Here is a 12,813-nt window from a genome sequence, read left to right as displayed (position 1 = left end):
TTCTTCCTCCCTCTTTTTCACTCCTGAAAAAAAACCCCACTGAAGAGCAGTAGTCAGCAGAAAGGAGGAGCTTTATCTGTACCATGGCAATGTCAGTGTTTTGAACCTGAGTGTCTCTTAAAGAAGGTGCCATGGAGTTCTTTTTCTCTCCTGCAGTTAGAGGGTCATGCCAGTGGGGACCTGGGGGCTGCTCAGCCTTGCTGTACCTGGGTATGGTGACAGGGGTGTCCTTATGCTTCCCATCAGGGAACTGAGCTTAGTTTTGCTGCTTTTCCACTATTCTGAATTTCCTTCAACTAACCCTTTTCTCCTTCTCTGTGGGGCCTGCTGGAGGAACCTGTAGCACATGGCTGCGGCCTTGTCCTGTCTTTTTCCATGGGGCCCTGCAGCCAGCCTTGGCTTCCTGGCTGTAGGGCTCTCCCAGCAGTGAGATGCAAAGGGATGTAGAGGCTGAAGCCATGGTTGATGGTCCTCACTGTCTGTCATCAACTGAAAACAGATGCAAAGTACATTGTACCTGACCCAAATATCCCCTTTTATTGTGTTGACTCCTAGAAATCTGTATACAAAACTTTTTTTCAAGTGAGTGTACACTAATGTGCTTTGAAAGACTCCATTTGCTGTTGCTGTAATACTGTGTTGAGTACCTACTGCAGTATCTTCAAGTTCCTAATGAAAGCCTACTTTGGAGCTATTTGGCATAGTCAGTCAGTGAATTTGATTGCTCACTCAATCTGAATGAGTTTCTCAACCCATTATGACAATACCCACATGGCCCTGCCAAGTAGCAGTGTCTCTACATCCCTTCTAATATCCTGACATATGGTTTTTATTGTTTAAAATGAAAGTGAACAGTTACAGCAGGTTCCAGTGAATGAAGTTCTGGAGGATGCTGGATGTTAAAGGGAATCTGAGTAAGCAGGAGTGTCTGTTTAGCTTCCTGCAGATATCTGTGCCTGGCACTGGACAGCTGTGCTAAAAATGATGCAGTTTACACTTAGCTGCCTTCCTCTTCAGGCAAGAGGAGTAAAACTTTGGAGTTTAGGCATGTGGGGCCCTTGGGTGTTGTCCTCTGCTCAATTCATGGTATGAACAAGGTCACATGAAGCAGCTCAGTGCTTCTTGCATACAAATCCATGTGGAAGACTTTATTCAGATTTGTGTTTGCCAGAGTCTTCCCTAGAGGCTGGTGTTGGGCACAGACACAGCAGCCCTTGCTCTGCAGAGCCACAGGTAATGCTGTGTACAAATGTGTGAGGGTGAAATTGGGGATCGTGGTTTGCAACTGTTCGCTGTGTACCAGAGCCATTGGGAACAGTATCTTTTACTCTGCTGGTTCAGGGCACTTTTCATTTCAGTTTATTTACCTTTGTCTTTAATTTTCTTGGTGTCTTTCTTCCCTTTTCCTGGGTATAATGTTTTCGCGTACAGATGTCTCCTCGCTCTGCCCGGCGGCGTTGGTCCATACAAGCAATTAACGACTTCCCGGTACTGTGTGCTGTGCTAATGCTGTCCTTGATATGACCCTGTCTTCTGCCCAAGGGCCCAAGAATAAAATGCCACCTGCCTGCCTTTGAGTAACCTGCACAGAGCTGGGGGACTCGCACTCCACGCAGGGCCTAGGGCTTCACAAGAGCAGCTGAATGTGTAGGGGCAGGAGCAGACAGTGGTTTGCAAGGGGCAGTCACTGACCTGCAGGATGCCTGTTTCACCTGGCATTGTGGTCAGGAAAGGATGCCAAGGGGTAATTTGAAGTGTAGGAAAAGATTAACCTCTAAGATACAGAGTGCACTGTAGAGGAGCTGAGTGATTATTATACATCATCTACCAACTGATGAGATTGACATTAGAGCACCTAATTTCTGAAAAGACAAAGCCTTGCTGGAGAGGGAGGGAAGATGACTTAAGAGCTGTGGAAGAAGCAAACTGGTTGAGTTTCTGACAACAATCTGACATCTCATTAAAATGAACTGCCACTTCTCAGTGCAATCTATCTGTAATCTATCCAGTCTTATTTCCTGGATCAAAAAATACAATTTCTTCTTAACTTGTGATCTTCTCCCAGCCCTTGGAGTTGCACCACTGCATTCATTTAGAGTGGTTGCACTTCAGCCACCTTGGCAGGTACTCCCTCCTCCTGGCACCTGCCCTGCCAAGTCTGCTTTGACAGTTGTTTTCTGATAGTCAGGTCCACGTGTCCCTCAAGATCCAACATCATTCATTCTATCATCATCTTCTTGATACCAGGATTGCTCAAGCTGTGCTGTACATGTGGGCAATTACTATTTCATCACTCATCTTCCAAGCATAGACGAATCTCAGAAAATTCCATTTCAGTTTAAAGATGATCTCTTTAAGTCTGTTTGTCTTAATATCTGCATGAACAACTGTTTTTTCACAGCTGCTGTCCTTCATGCTATCTCTTCATAAGACAGCAGGGAATAAAATAGACTCCTGTAACACCTGATTTAACTTGGTATAATAGGATCAATTTTTCCTAATTGCAAGAGTTCTAAAACTGTACTAGCAAATAATAGGTGAAAGAAACCAGAAGTAATTTACTTGACTCCATCAAGGCTTTTTGCAAAGAACCTTGTGAGCAGCAGAGGCAAGAAATGAAGTTCTGTCTTGAATCGAGAGCAGACTGAAGGAACAAAAATCAAGCAATGAACTTGCCAGCTTGTGTGGTAAATTGCAGAGCACAAAGGCTGTGGTTTAATTCCCTTACCACTGTCCTGGCAGGAAGAGCAAGTAGTGATGTGATTGAGTTATAATTTTCAGTAATGCACATTTAAAAGAGATACAGGGGTTAGTCCAAGCCTTGAAGGATTGATTGTATTTGTGGATTACCTTTGAAAGAGGCTGAAGTGACTCTCTGAAGGGGGCAGCAGTGCCTAAGGTGAAGACACAGCCATGCACAAGGAGAGGCATAGGTTATTATGCCTCCTTTCCTTCTGGAAGAAGAGCTCAGCATTGCTCAAGGTGTTTGGGGAGGCAAGAGTTTAGCAAGTTTACAAGAAGCAATTCCTCTTTATTTCTAGCCTCCTCTTCTGAAGTGCCCATGCTTCAGGGCAGGTGCCAACTACTGATTGATGGAAGCTATAAAGAAGGATTCCTGCTGTGGGGCACTTGATTCAAAAGGGCCTTGGATTTTTTTAGCACCTTTATGGCAGGTGCCTGATACTGTGGGAGATGCTGGAAATAGTAAATGTTAATTATTTTGAAGAGAAAATCCAGGCAGTGCTGCATGAGCCACACGGGGGAGTTAATCTGTAGGCAGTTGTTCAGAATAAAGCAGCATAGCATTCTACAGGGAGGAAGCAATTTTTGCATTTTATTTTAGAAAAATAAATATGAGAAGCAGCTTGAACCTGATTTGAGCAGGTTTAACTATTTTGTACTTGTCTTATTGCAACTTAATCTCTTGGCATTGAGTCTGTTCTCTTCTGTTCACAACCTTTACCTTTGCTCTACTAATGCCAGTTTATACCACAAACCCTGAAATTTTGCATATGCTGATGTGAAACAGGCACTTTACATTTCAGGATCCTGCTTAAAGCACTGCCTGCCTCAGCAGGATCCAGAGGCACACACACCCAAGGTTCAGCATCCTTTCCAAGCGGGCAGCATTTTGCAACTCCTGCTGCTGAGTATGCAGTGATCATGGTGGTTGCTACAAAGCAGTTGGTGGCTTATTCTTGGGCTATCTGTTTCTACATGTAACCCATTTACTGCCATCGTTATCACCTCAGATTGCAGCAAATTACAGCCTTGGGTATAGTAGTGCAGGTGCAGGCTGGCTTTTTTAGTCATTATCCAGTGCTGTTCCCTGCTGTCACCTCCAACCCATGATTGCCATAAATGCTCTGGTTTCTTTCCTTCTCGTGCTCTGAGGAACTGATGAGTCTCAATTTACTTATCACTGTAGCCATTTTCTTTTATATCTTCCTCTTGTTAAACTGAGGAGCAGCTGGGTAGATGCAGTTCTCCTTGGCATGGATTCTAGGCTTCAGAAAGAGCTAGAAGTGTCGTGGGCAGTGCAGAAGACCTGTGCCTTTGTCCTTCAGCTGCCAGCAGCTAGCTTGGTGCATGTTGATTCCTGCTTCAGCTCCAACTGTTATGTTCCCTGCTCCCCATCCTGACCTGTGCTCCAGCCCCTAGGAAGAGATGTGTTTTCTGCTCTGCCCTAATGCCCCTGAGCCTTGGTGACACCTTTTGATTACACCATAGTGGGAGCTGCTCCTGGCAGAAGTGGTGGAACGGGAGGGAGGTGGACCTTGGCCAGACAAACCCAACCTAAAGCTTTCTTTGTCTCTGGTAATCCCTGTTAAATGTGCTCAAATACCGCCTGGTGGAGAGGTGCTCCTGTAATTAACACCAGTGATTACTGGATTCAAAGTAGAACTTCTGCTGTAAATGGTGATGAACTTTACCCCATCTGTGATGGTTCCCATACTTCAGATTGTGGGTTTTTTCTAACTCCGACTTGCTGTAGCTGAGGTAAACCAGAATTGCAAAAAACCCAGGCTTTTTTAATGGGACTCTACATGTAGCTTTGCAAATTTTTTTCTGTCACAGCTTTAGGGGCTGGAAATGGTGGGTATGGAAGTGTAGTATAGGCAGGGCCTGTGGCCATCAACTAACTCCATTCCTGGAGCTGCACTAGTAAAGATATAGGGTTTCCTTTTTTGCCAGTAAATAAGCAGCGTTAAAAGGAAGAAAACAGGACAATATTGGTTTGAGTCCAAGTGCTCAGGGGGTTCTGGTACATTTAATGTTTCTATTTGTATGGTGATATGCTAAAAGCAAGCAGTGGAAGCCATTCATGAGAGCTCTTTTTCATTCTCATCTTCATTTGTTGTCATTCTCCTCCCCAAAAAAAGAAAAATGCCCAATTGCCTGTGGAAAATGATATGTGTTGTCCATGTTTGTAGTCTTGAAATGCCTGTTGGGAGGCTTCTTCAGCCTGTTCTTGTGGGGGGCAGGAGCAGGTTGAATCTGTTCCCAAAGACTGGGTAGAGGGAGCTCTCCATCGACTGTGAGTCCTGTGGGCAGCTGGCTTACAGATGGCCAGGAGGTGGCAAGTTTGCTCTCCAAATTACCTACCAGGCTCTAGAAGCTCTTGTTGATAGCCCTGCAGAACGTGGTTCTTTGAAAGCGTGGGCTCAAATACCCACTCAGACACAGCACAAATAACAGCTTTTGCTGTGAGAAGCCTGGTAGCCCTTCCAGGACAGTGCCTGAGCTCTTTCCTCCTGGCATGTCATTGTGCTGGGGCTCCCAAGCTTCACTCATATATTGATTTTGGTAGCATCAGCAGCTCCTCACCATACCTAGGAGACAGCATTTGCTGTCTTGAGAAAGAGGTACTCAAGTGCCACTGTTACTTGGGAACCTTGTTGTAGTACAGCCCACATCCTTCAGCATGGGATTGGCAGCTAAACTTTTAGTGTTGTCAAAACAGGATTAGCCTGCCCAATGTCAGGAGAGGCAGAGCTGATCCAGACTGTGCCTTGGTTAGGAACTGAAGGAGTGAAGAGAGGTGGGTCTCCCACCTCACCCCATTCTAGCCACCTTCCACTGCATAGTGCTCTTCAGCTTCAGGGGACAGATAAGTCCTGCAGGCAGATTCCTCTTGGATGATCTAGGATTTGAATAGACGTGGCAGAGAACTAGTCAGTCAGCTTTTCCAGAGCCCTGGATGCTGACAGCCCTGTTTCTACCAGTGTTTCACCCCTCTGAATGTTGGGCATCATGCAAGCTTTGCTCCTCTTTACTTGGGAGTGGTAGAAGATCAGGGGAATGGTGATGCTATGTAACATTGGCACCCCTGGAACAGCCCACCTTTGGCTTCTTTGAGGCTGAAATGCCTTCTTCACTGACTGCCAAGCTGGAGCCTCTGATCCTCAGTTGTGCAGTGTTCAGAGAAGCTTCAGGAGCTCACCCTTTTTGCTTCTTGTGGCATGTGTTAGTAGTATGCTCAGCATGGCAAGACCTCCTCAGCACACTGGCCTAAGCTTGGGCCAGGCAGGCAGTGGCATTTCTTACGGTCACGAGTAGTTTTTTTAAGGACATTTTGTGTCTGATAAGCCTGCCCAGGTTCTCACAGGACTGCATGGTCATGATCAAAAGCCATTTGGCACTCAGCCATCCCAGAGCTGGCCTCACGCCCAAAGTAAAGGTAATCCTGCTTGCAGATCCAAGTCCTGCCTTTCCTGTATCCCAGTCTGCTCTTTAGGAGCACCACCGTGAGCCTGTGTAAGCTGTGTCTGCCTTGCAGAACCATCAGCACAGGGCTGCCTTGCTGGCCCCTTGAGAGAGGGGCTGTTCTGCTTTGATGAGATGTGTGGGAAGCCCCAGCATCAGTGTCCCAGAGAGCCTCCCTACCTCAGCATGCCCGGGTGCTTCTGTGTGGCAGTGAGGGAAGGCACCATAGGAGAGCAGCATTGCAAAGCATTGCAGCCCTGCCTAGCAGCCAGCACTTCCTTCAGTAGAGCTCCAGTGCCTTCTGCCTGTCGTGCTGCCACACATCCTCTCATCCCTCCTCCTCACTCTCCTAGAGCAAGGAGCTGGAAGAGGTCAGGATACCAGACAGATACTCTACGGTGTTTCACACAGCCAAGGTAGCTTTATGCAGCTTGGCTTTAAGATGGCCTCTGTATCTGTTACAGGGAGTATTTGGGAATCTTGGCTTCTTGATTCTGTTCCCTCTTCTTGGTTCCTCTCCTTTCTTCTCCCCCCTCTTACGTCCTGAGCCAGCTGTAAGTAGCTGTGAGCATGGTAGCTAGGGATCCTTGCTAGGAAAACTTGGGCCCTGCTTTATCATCTACCAGTTGTTTGTTTGAAGCTGTTGATAAAGCAGGAGGTGGGAGCCCTGTGCTGGCACTGAACAGGGCTGTTCTCACCCTGAGAGGGCAGACCTAGAGACAGTCTGGAGCTGTGGGCTTGCCCTGAGGCAAAGGGCGAGCAGCAGCTGCCTCCAGCATGTCTCTGTGCTGACGCTGGCTGAAGTCAGCACTGGTTTATCTGCAGAGGGTTCCCAGAGAATGAGAATTGAATGGTCCTCTGCCAAACTTGCCCAGGTTTGATTGGCATCCCGATGCTGATTTATTCTATTACTGGCTTTCACAGGGAAACTCACAAAGTACTTTTTGAGTGAGTTTGACCTTGAGCTCGCTGCCTTGACCTGCTTTTCACTTCCTACAGATGGAGATGCTTGTTCTCCTGGGCATGTCATGGATGTTTTCCAGGGTAACACAGAGCCTTCTGAAAGGCAGGTTTGGGTGCTGCTTGCATTATTCCTGACCCTAGTGCTTTGTTCCCTGTCCCAAGCAGCCTACTGTCCTCTTCCCCAGTAACACTTTGCCATTGGTTCTGCAGAAATCAAGGAGGTGGAAAAGCAAACGAGAGGGGACAGATGCCAACAACCGACCCATCAAAGCTGCTGGGAAAGTTATTATCCAAGATATTTCCTGTTTGCTGCCTGTCCACAAGCTGCTGGGGGAGCTCTACATGTGAGTACATGTGGGCTGTCATCCTTTTCCAAATGAAAGTAGCTGTCTTTGCCATTGCTGTGCTTTAGTCCTGACGTCAGTCAGCATGGATCCCTGAATGTTTCTCTACCTTCTTCCTCTGTTCTTGCCTCACTGCTTTTTTTGGTATCCCTCTGCCTGTGAGAGGGGACCTGTCTCCTGTAAATCTGAAAAGTGTGAGGGAAGAAATTTTTGATGAGGTGGGGTCAACAGAGTTTGAATCAACATCATCACTGCAAATTTTACAGGTTCCGATTTTCCCTTGCTAAAGAGAGAAATTATCAGTAGAAATTCTTTTTCAAATCTCATGTTATATGCACAGGCTTAAAAATCTCAGTAAATGCCCATTTTCCTTCTGTAAAACTATTAATAGCTCATAAAGCTTTTTAATTTCAGAAGCATTTGATATGTTCCCACTTGGACTCTTGGTTGTACATGTCAGGTTTGTTGTGCAGGTTGTTCTGTGTTATTAGAAAGGATGGAGTTCTGTGGGCATTTTTGTGTTTTTGTTGGTTTTGTTTTTAACAAAGGGCTTCCTTTTTCCAGACTTTGTAAATCACATGGTTACAAAACCTTTGTTCCTGAATTTCTTTCTTAGCTTTGGTAATACTGGCTGGTCCTTAACGGAATTTCCAGTCTATGGACATTCAGGGAAGAAGCAGGTTTCCCTTATGGGGAAAGAAAGAGAGGAAAAAAAATATTCTTCTGAAAAACCTGTTGGACCTTTCTTCTTGGGCCATCTTGTGTAAACAGCCTGACCCTTTTCCATGTACTGTAAAAATCTCAAGCAGTTGAAGTGTTGGGAAGATTTGTGATGACAGGCAGAAAAGCACACGTGGGTTTCCTCAGCCCACCTTGCCAGCCTGTCAAGGCTTCACTCAGTGGGTGTGTTATCCCCCAGCCAGCCTGGTTCTTCCCAGTATGCCCCTGTCTCCCTCTGAGTCAGCCAGAGCAGACTGATGGGCTGAATGGGAGCAGGACCATGTAGCCAATGGCACCAGCTTTTAGGGACAAGAATGATTCTGGAGTTCATGATACCCTGGCAGAAGTTTGGTCTGATACCTTCTTGGAAATGGTGTTGCTTATAATCAATCCCATCTAGTATGGAGTTGAACTCGATGTTTGGTATATTAGCAAAAATTAATAGTGGAGGAGGATGGCAGTGATCCTTGAATAACAGGGAAGGATGGGATGGGAAAACTCGATGTTTGGTGTAATAGCAAAAATTAATAGTGGGAGGAGGATGGCAGTGATCCTTGAATAACAGGGAAGGATGGGATGGGATCCTGGCAGTGCAAGGGGCTCATATTGATCAGGAGGTCTGGGCTGCTCACTGCTGCCAGAGCCATGTTCCCCCTTCCCCCCCATTCCTCCCCACCTTTGTAGGTGATGTGCCAATCAGAGCTGAGTTACCTCCTTTCTTTTCAGCCTGAACGTGAATAACATCCAGGAGACTTGCCAGAAGAATGCTGCCTCAGCCTTGGCTGTGGGGCGGAGGGATCTCGTACAGGTATGCCAGGAATCCCACCTCTTCCTCAGCATGCTGTGCTACCCTCCAATGCCTTGTGCTGTCACCAGCACCCAAGGGCCACTGGGGTTCAGCAGCTCTGTCAGGGAGTCCCTGGGTGGTGAACCTGGCCTGTGGAATGGCTGCAAGGTGATCCCCATCTTGCTGACTCTGGGCATTGAGAGATTCCTTCCCAGGACTGCACACAGATTCTTTTATGCCCTTTGCCACACTGAGTGAAACACATTTTTCAGGGAATTCCTGTAGGCAAAGTGAGGAATGCAGCCTGCTTTTGAGTCATCAAATGGAGTAACTGTGCACAGAGTTGCCTAGCTGCTGTCAGCAGTTTGATCCGTAATTTTTTGTACTTATGTAATTGTTCCCATTGTTTGGCATTCTGCTGGCACTGGGTACCAACTGCAGCTATCTTCTCCCAAGAGAGCCTGAGCCCAGGGGCCCCAAAATGGGGCTGGCTATTTGCCTTCAGCTAAAAATAGGAGAAAAATGGCTGTTGTGGCCCACACTTTTCCCTGTGATTAGTCCATTGCAACAGGCAGAACATTTGACAGGACATGGGAACACCTGAAAGAGATGGGGATTGGCAGTGCCACAGGAGCTGTGCACATCTCCTCAGCGTTTGGCTCTTCCTAGAGCTGGGTAGGCAACATGCATAGGCTTACCTGATCTAAGCAGAAGCTGACTCAGGCTGTTGTCTTGCTTCTTGGTGCGTTCTGCTACACCAGCAGAGAGAAAGTAGGTCTAGTTCCCCCTTGTCTGTTCTTCCTCTTGCAGTCTGGTTTGTCCACATTGGACCAGAGTTTGGGTGGAGTAACTTCAGCAAGATTTCTCTGAGATAACTTTGTTTCTTGCTTGGTTTTCCCTGTCCCATGTAACTCAGCCTGTAGTGCAGCTCCCAGCAGACATACAGGCTTGAGTTACAAGTTGCATGTTTTATGTGCTCTGTAGCCGTGTAGGAAGTGGTGTCTTTCCTGTTTGCTTTACTCAGCCCAGTCCTTGTTTCAGTTTCTCTTCTGTTGCTCTCTCTGGTTACATGGGGAGCAGCTTTGGGACTACTTTTTCTAGGTGTTTGTCCTTTGTACTTGGTGCATGTGGTTTTTCTTTATTGTCCATGTTGTCAGTTCTCTGATTTCTGCTGTCTTTTTAGCACCATGCTCTTTTTCCTTTCCTGCTTTATTTTTCATGCTAAACTAGGAGCTTTCCTTTTCCTTGGAATATTCTAACTGTCCCATTTTTAAAGGCACAGCAGAAAAAAAAATAGTTCTAGATCAGTGGTGTAGAGACTGACAAGATGGAACCATTTTCAGAGTAGAGGATGATAAATGAAGGAGAAATTTCATGTGAAGTGGTTAAACTTCTGAAACAGAAAAAGCAAAGAGTGTCCTCTCTGTGCCAGGCTGCATTAGGAGAATGAGAATAGTGCTCAGTGATACCACTAATGAAAGGATACTTCTCATGCAAATAATTATTTACCAGTAAACTTTCTGCCACCAGACATCTCTGAACCCAAGAACTGTATCAAATCTAAACCCTTTTGAGGCTTGTGACTATAAAATGCACTGATAGACTATAGACTCTTCTGCTTTTGCATTTAACTCAAACATAAAGTGAGTGGAACAGGGGTAGCTTTGGTTTTGTGCTATTCTCTGCATTATTTGTGACACAGAGACTGAAACTGTTCCCTGCTGTCAGAGGGGAAAAAAAAACCAAAACAAAACAGACAAGCTCCATTATTATCTGTCTGTCTGTGTGTGAATTTGTGCACACCTATGCCCTGGGAGTGTGGTTAATCCTAATTGTAGCTTTGCTGCTTTTCCTTCCTGTCTGCCAGGTTTGGTCACTGGCCATGGTAGCCACTGATCTCTGTCTTGGACCGAAGTCTGACCCAGATTTAGAGATACCTTGGGCACAACATCCATTTGGACGTCAATTACTGGAGTCCTTGTACGTGTCTGAATGCTGGGGAGGGCTTGGGGAATGGCTGCTGAAGCAGAGCCCTCCATAACTATCTATGTGTAAGGGGTCATTTCAGGTTTGGGGCAGTGCCACAGCATGGATTTTTTGCCCATCTCAAGCCTGTGATGCATCACAAAGGGAAACTCCAGATGTGTTTCTGGCATACAGGAGGCAGCTCTTGACCTTCCACCTATCACTCAGGTCTTCCTTGGCCAGCATTGAGCAATAGGCCAGACACAGGTGGAGCTCTGCTTTCCATGCCCACAATGCTTGACTTGGACATTTGGGTTTCCTGCTCCCCACTAAACGAGCCTGTTGGTGCAGCACCTTTTTTTCACCTTCAGATTCCCTGATGTCATCTAGCTTTATTGGGAAATTGTTCCAGTGGCCACAAAGTGTTAGCTACAAATGTTTTCCAGGTGAATCTGCTCAGGAGTTACATAATTTGTGATGATATTATTTGTCAGTCCATCCTGTTTGGAAATGCAGGATTTGTGTGCTCTGCTTTCCATACTGTTGCTTGGTTGAGCTCTTTCCTGCTGCATGGCAGCAGTGGGAGCACAGCACATGTTGTTCTTTATCACTCACAGCCTTCAGAGCAAACTGGAAACTTCCTAGCCTTCTAGAAAACCTGCAGCAGCCTTTTGCCTTGTGATCCAGGTGCAGGACACTTGCACCAAGAGGGCTTTGTCAAAAAGATGTTGTGGCTGGGAGTGAGTCTAATGGCTCCAGCACTACATCAGAGCCCAAGTACTGCTGAATTCCCAGAGTTCCCATCTTTCTCCCACCAATTAGGGCATGAGCGTTTTCAGAAGGAGAACTTGGCTCCTCAAAGGTGTGACAGAAAAGCCAACCCCGTCCCTCAGTGCACATGTCTCCTGTGGGCAGTCATGACCCCCAAACCCATGTGTGCAACAGGCTTGAAATTAGCTGCCCTGGAGTCTCAATGGTTTTACCATTGAATTCTGCCCAGTCTCACACTGTCTTTTTCATTTCCCAGGCTGGCTCATTACTCGCAGCTCCATGATGTACAGACCCTGGCCATGCTCTGCAGTGTGTTTGAAGCCCAGTCCAGGCTCCAGGGGTGCCCCAACTCTTGTGTCCCCTTTCCTCAGCGTGCCTCCAACCTGGCCTCCCACAGCCGATACGTACGATCACCATTTCTTTCCCATTTGTCTTGGATATCTTTGAAGGTCTCTCACATAGATGACATGATTTATTCTCCTTTCCCCCTCAACAGCCCAGCTTTACTTCCTCTGGCTCCTGTTCCAGCATGTCAGATCCTGGGATTGGCACCGGAGGCTGGAACATAGGTATGAAACCTGGCTAGTAAATAAAGGAATCTCCCACCCTTCCAGCCAAGGTTTTAGATGGCTCCTGTGGTGGGGAAAAGAGGGAGTTAGTACTGGCTGATTGCAGATGTGCTCTGCCAGGGCAGCTCTGTGGGGTTTAGCCAGGATGGTGAGAGTCCATGGCTGGAAGTGAGCTGGCCTTGCAGTATCTGTGTTGAGGCTCCTGCAGTCCTGCACCTTCTGACTTCAGTAGTACTTCATTCAATGAGTATCAAAAATGGCCTCAAAACGTCATCAGCTGGCTAATTCCACAGCTTTTGGGGGAAAAGCAGTGCTGGCCTTTCTTCTCTCACTGAAAGAAATGGAGCAGTGGGAAAGTTGGGTTCTTGGTGCTGTGAATATCCACAGAGGTTTTTCACTGTGACAAAGGTGACAAAGGGGGGCTCTGGTGTCAGAGTTGAAATTTTTGGCAGATTCCTAGTGATATACATGACCTGGGGCAGCATCA

General features: G+C 46.7%; 1 protein-coding gene across 2 annotated transcripts in view; it reads left to right on the top strand.

Annotated features, from left to right (window-relative positions):
* Positions 1-12,813, top strand: part of WDR59 (WD repeat domain 59) — a 50,405-nt gene that overhangs the window by 32,804 nt on the left and 4,788 nt on the right. Inside the window, exons 19-24 of one of the 2 annotated variants that reach the window (XM_039721370.1) lie at positions 1,432-1,488; positions 7,381-7,514; positions 8,961-9,042; positions 10,889-11,001; positions 12,014-12,161; positions 12,254-12,326. In XM_039721370.1, coding sequence (XP_039577304.1) covers positions 1,432-1,488; positions 7,381-7,514; positions 8,961-9,042; positions 10,889-11,001; positions 12,014-12,161; positions 12,254-12,326 — 607 coding nt within the window. Of the gene's footprint in view, positions 1-1,431; positions 1,489-7,206; positions 7,321-7,380; positions 7,515-8,960; positions 9,043-10,888; positions 11,002-12,013; positions 12,162-12,253; positions 12,327-12,813 lie in introns of those variants that run through there. The other variant, XM_039721371.1, reaches the window with a different exon arrangement.

This window comes from Passer montanus, unplaced genomic scaffold (assembly GCF_014805655.1).
Source record: "Passer montanus isolate IOZ18808 unplaced genomic scaffold, ASM1480565v1 scaffold45, whole genome shotgun sequence".
Taxonomy (NCBI): domain Eukaryota; kingdom Metazoa; phylum Chordata; class Aves; order Passeriformes; family Passeridae; genus Passer; species Passer montanus.
Note: the sequence above shows the minus strand (reverse complement) of the source record. Positions and strands in the feature narration are given on the sequence as shown.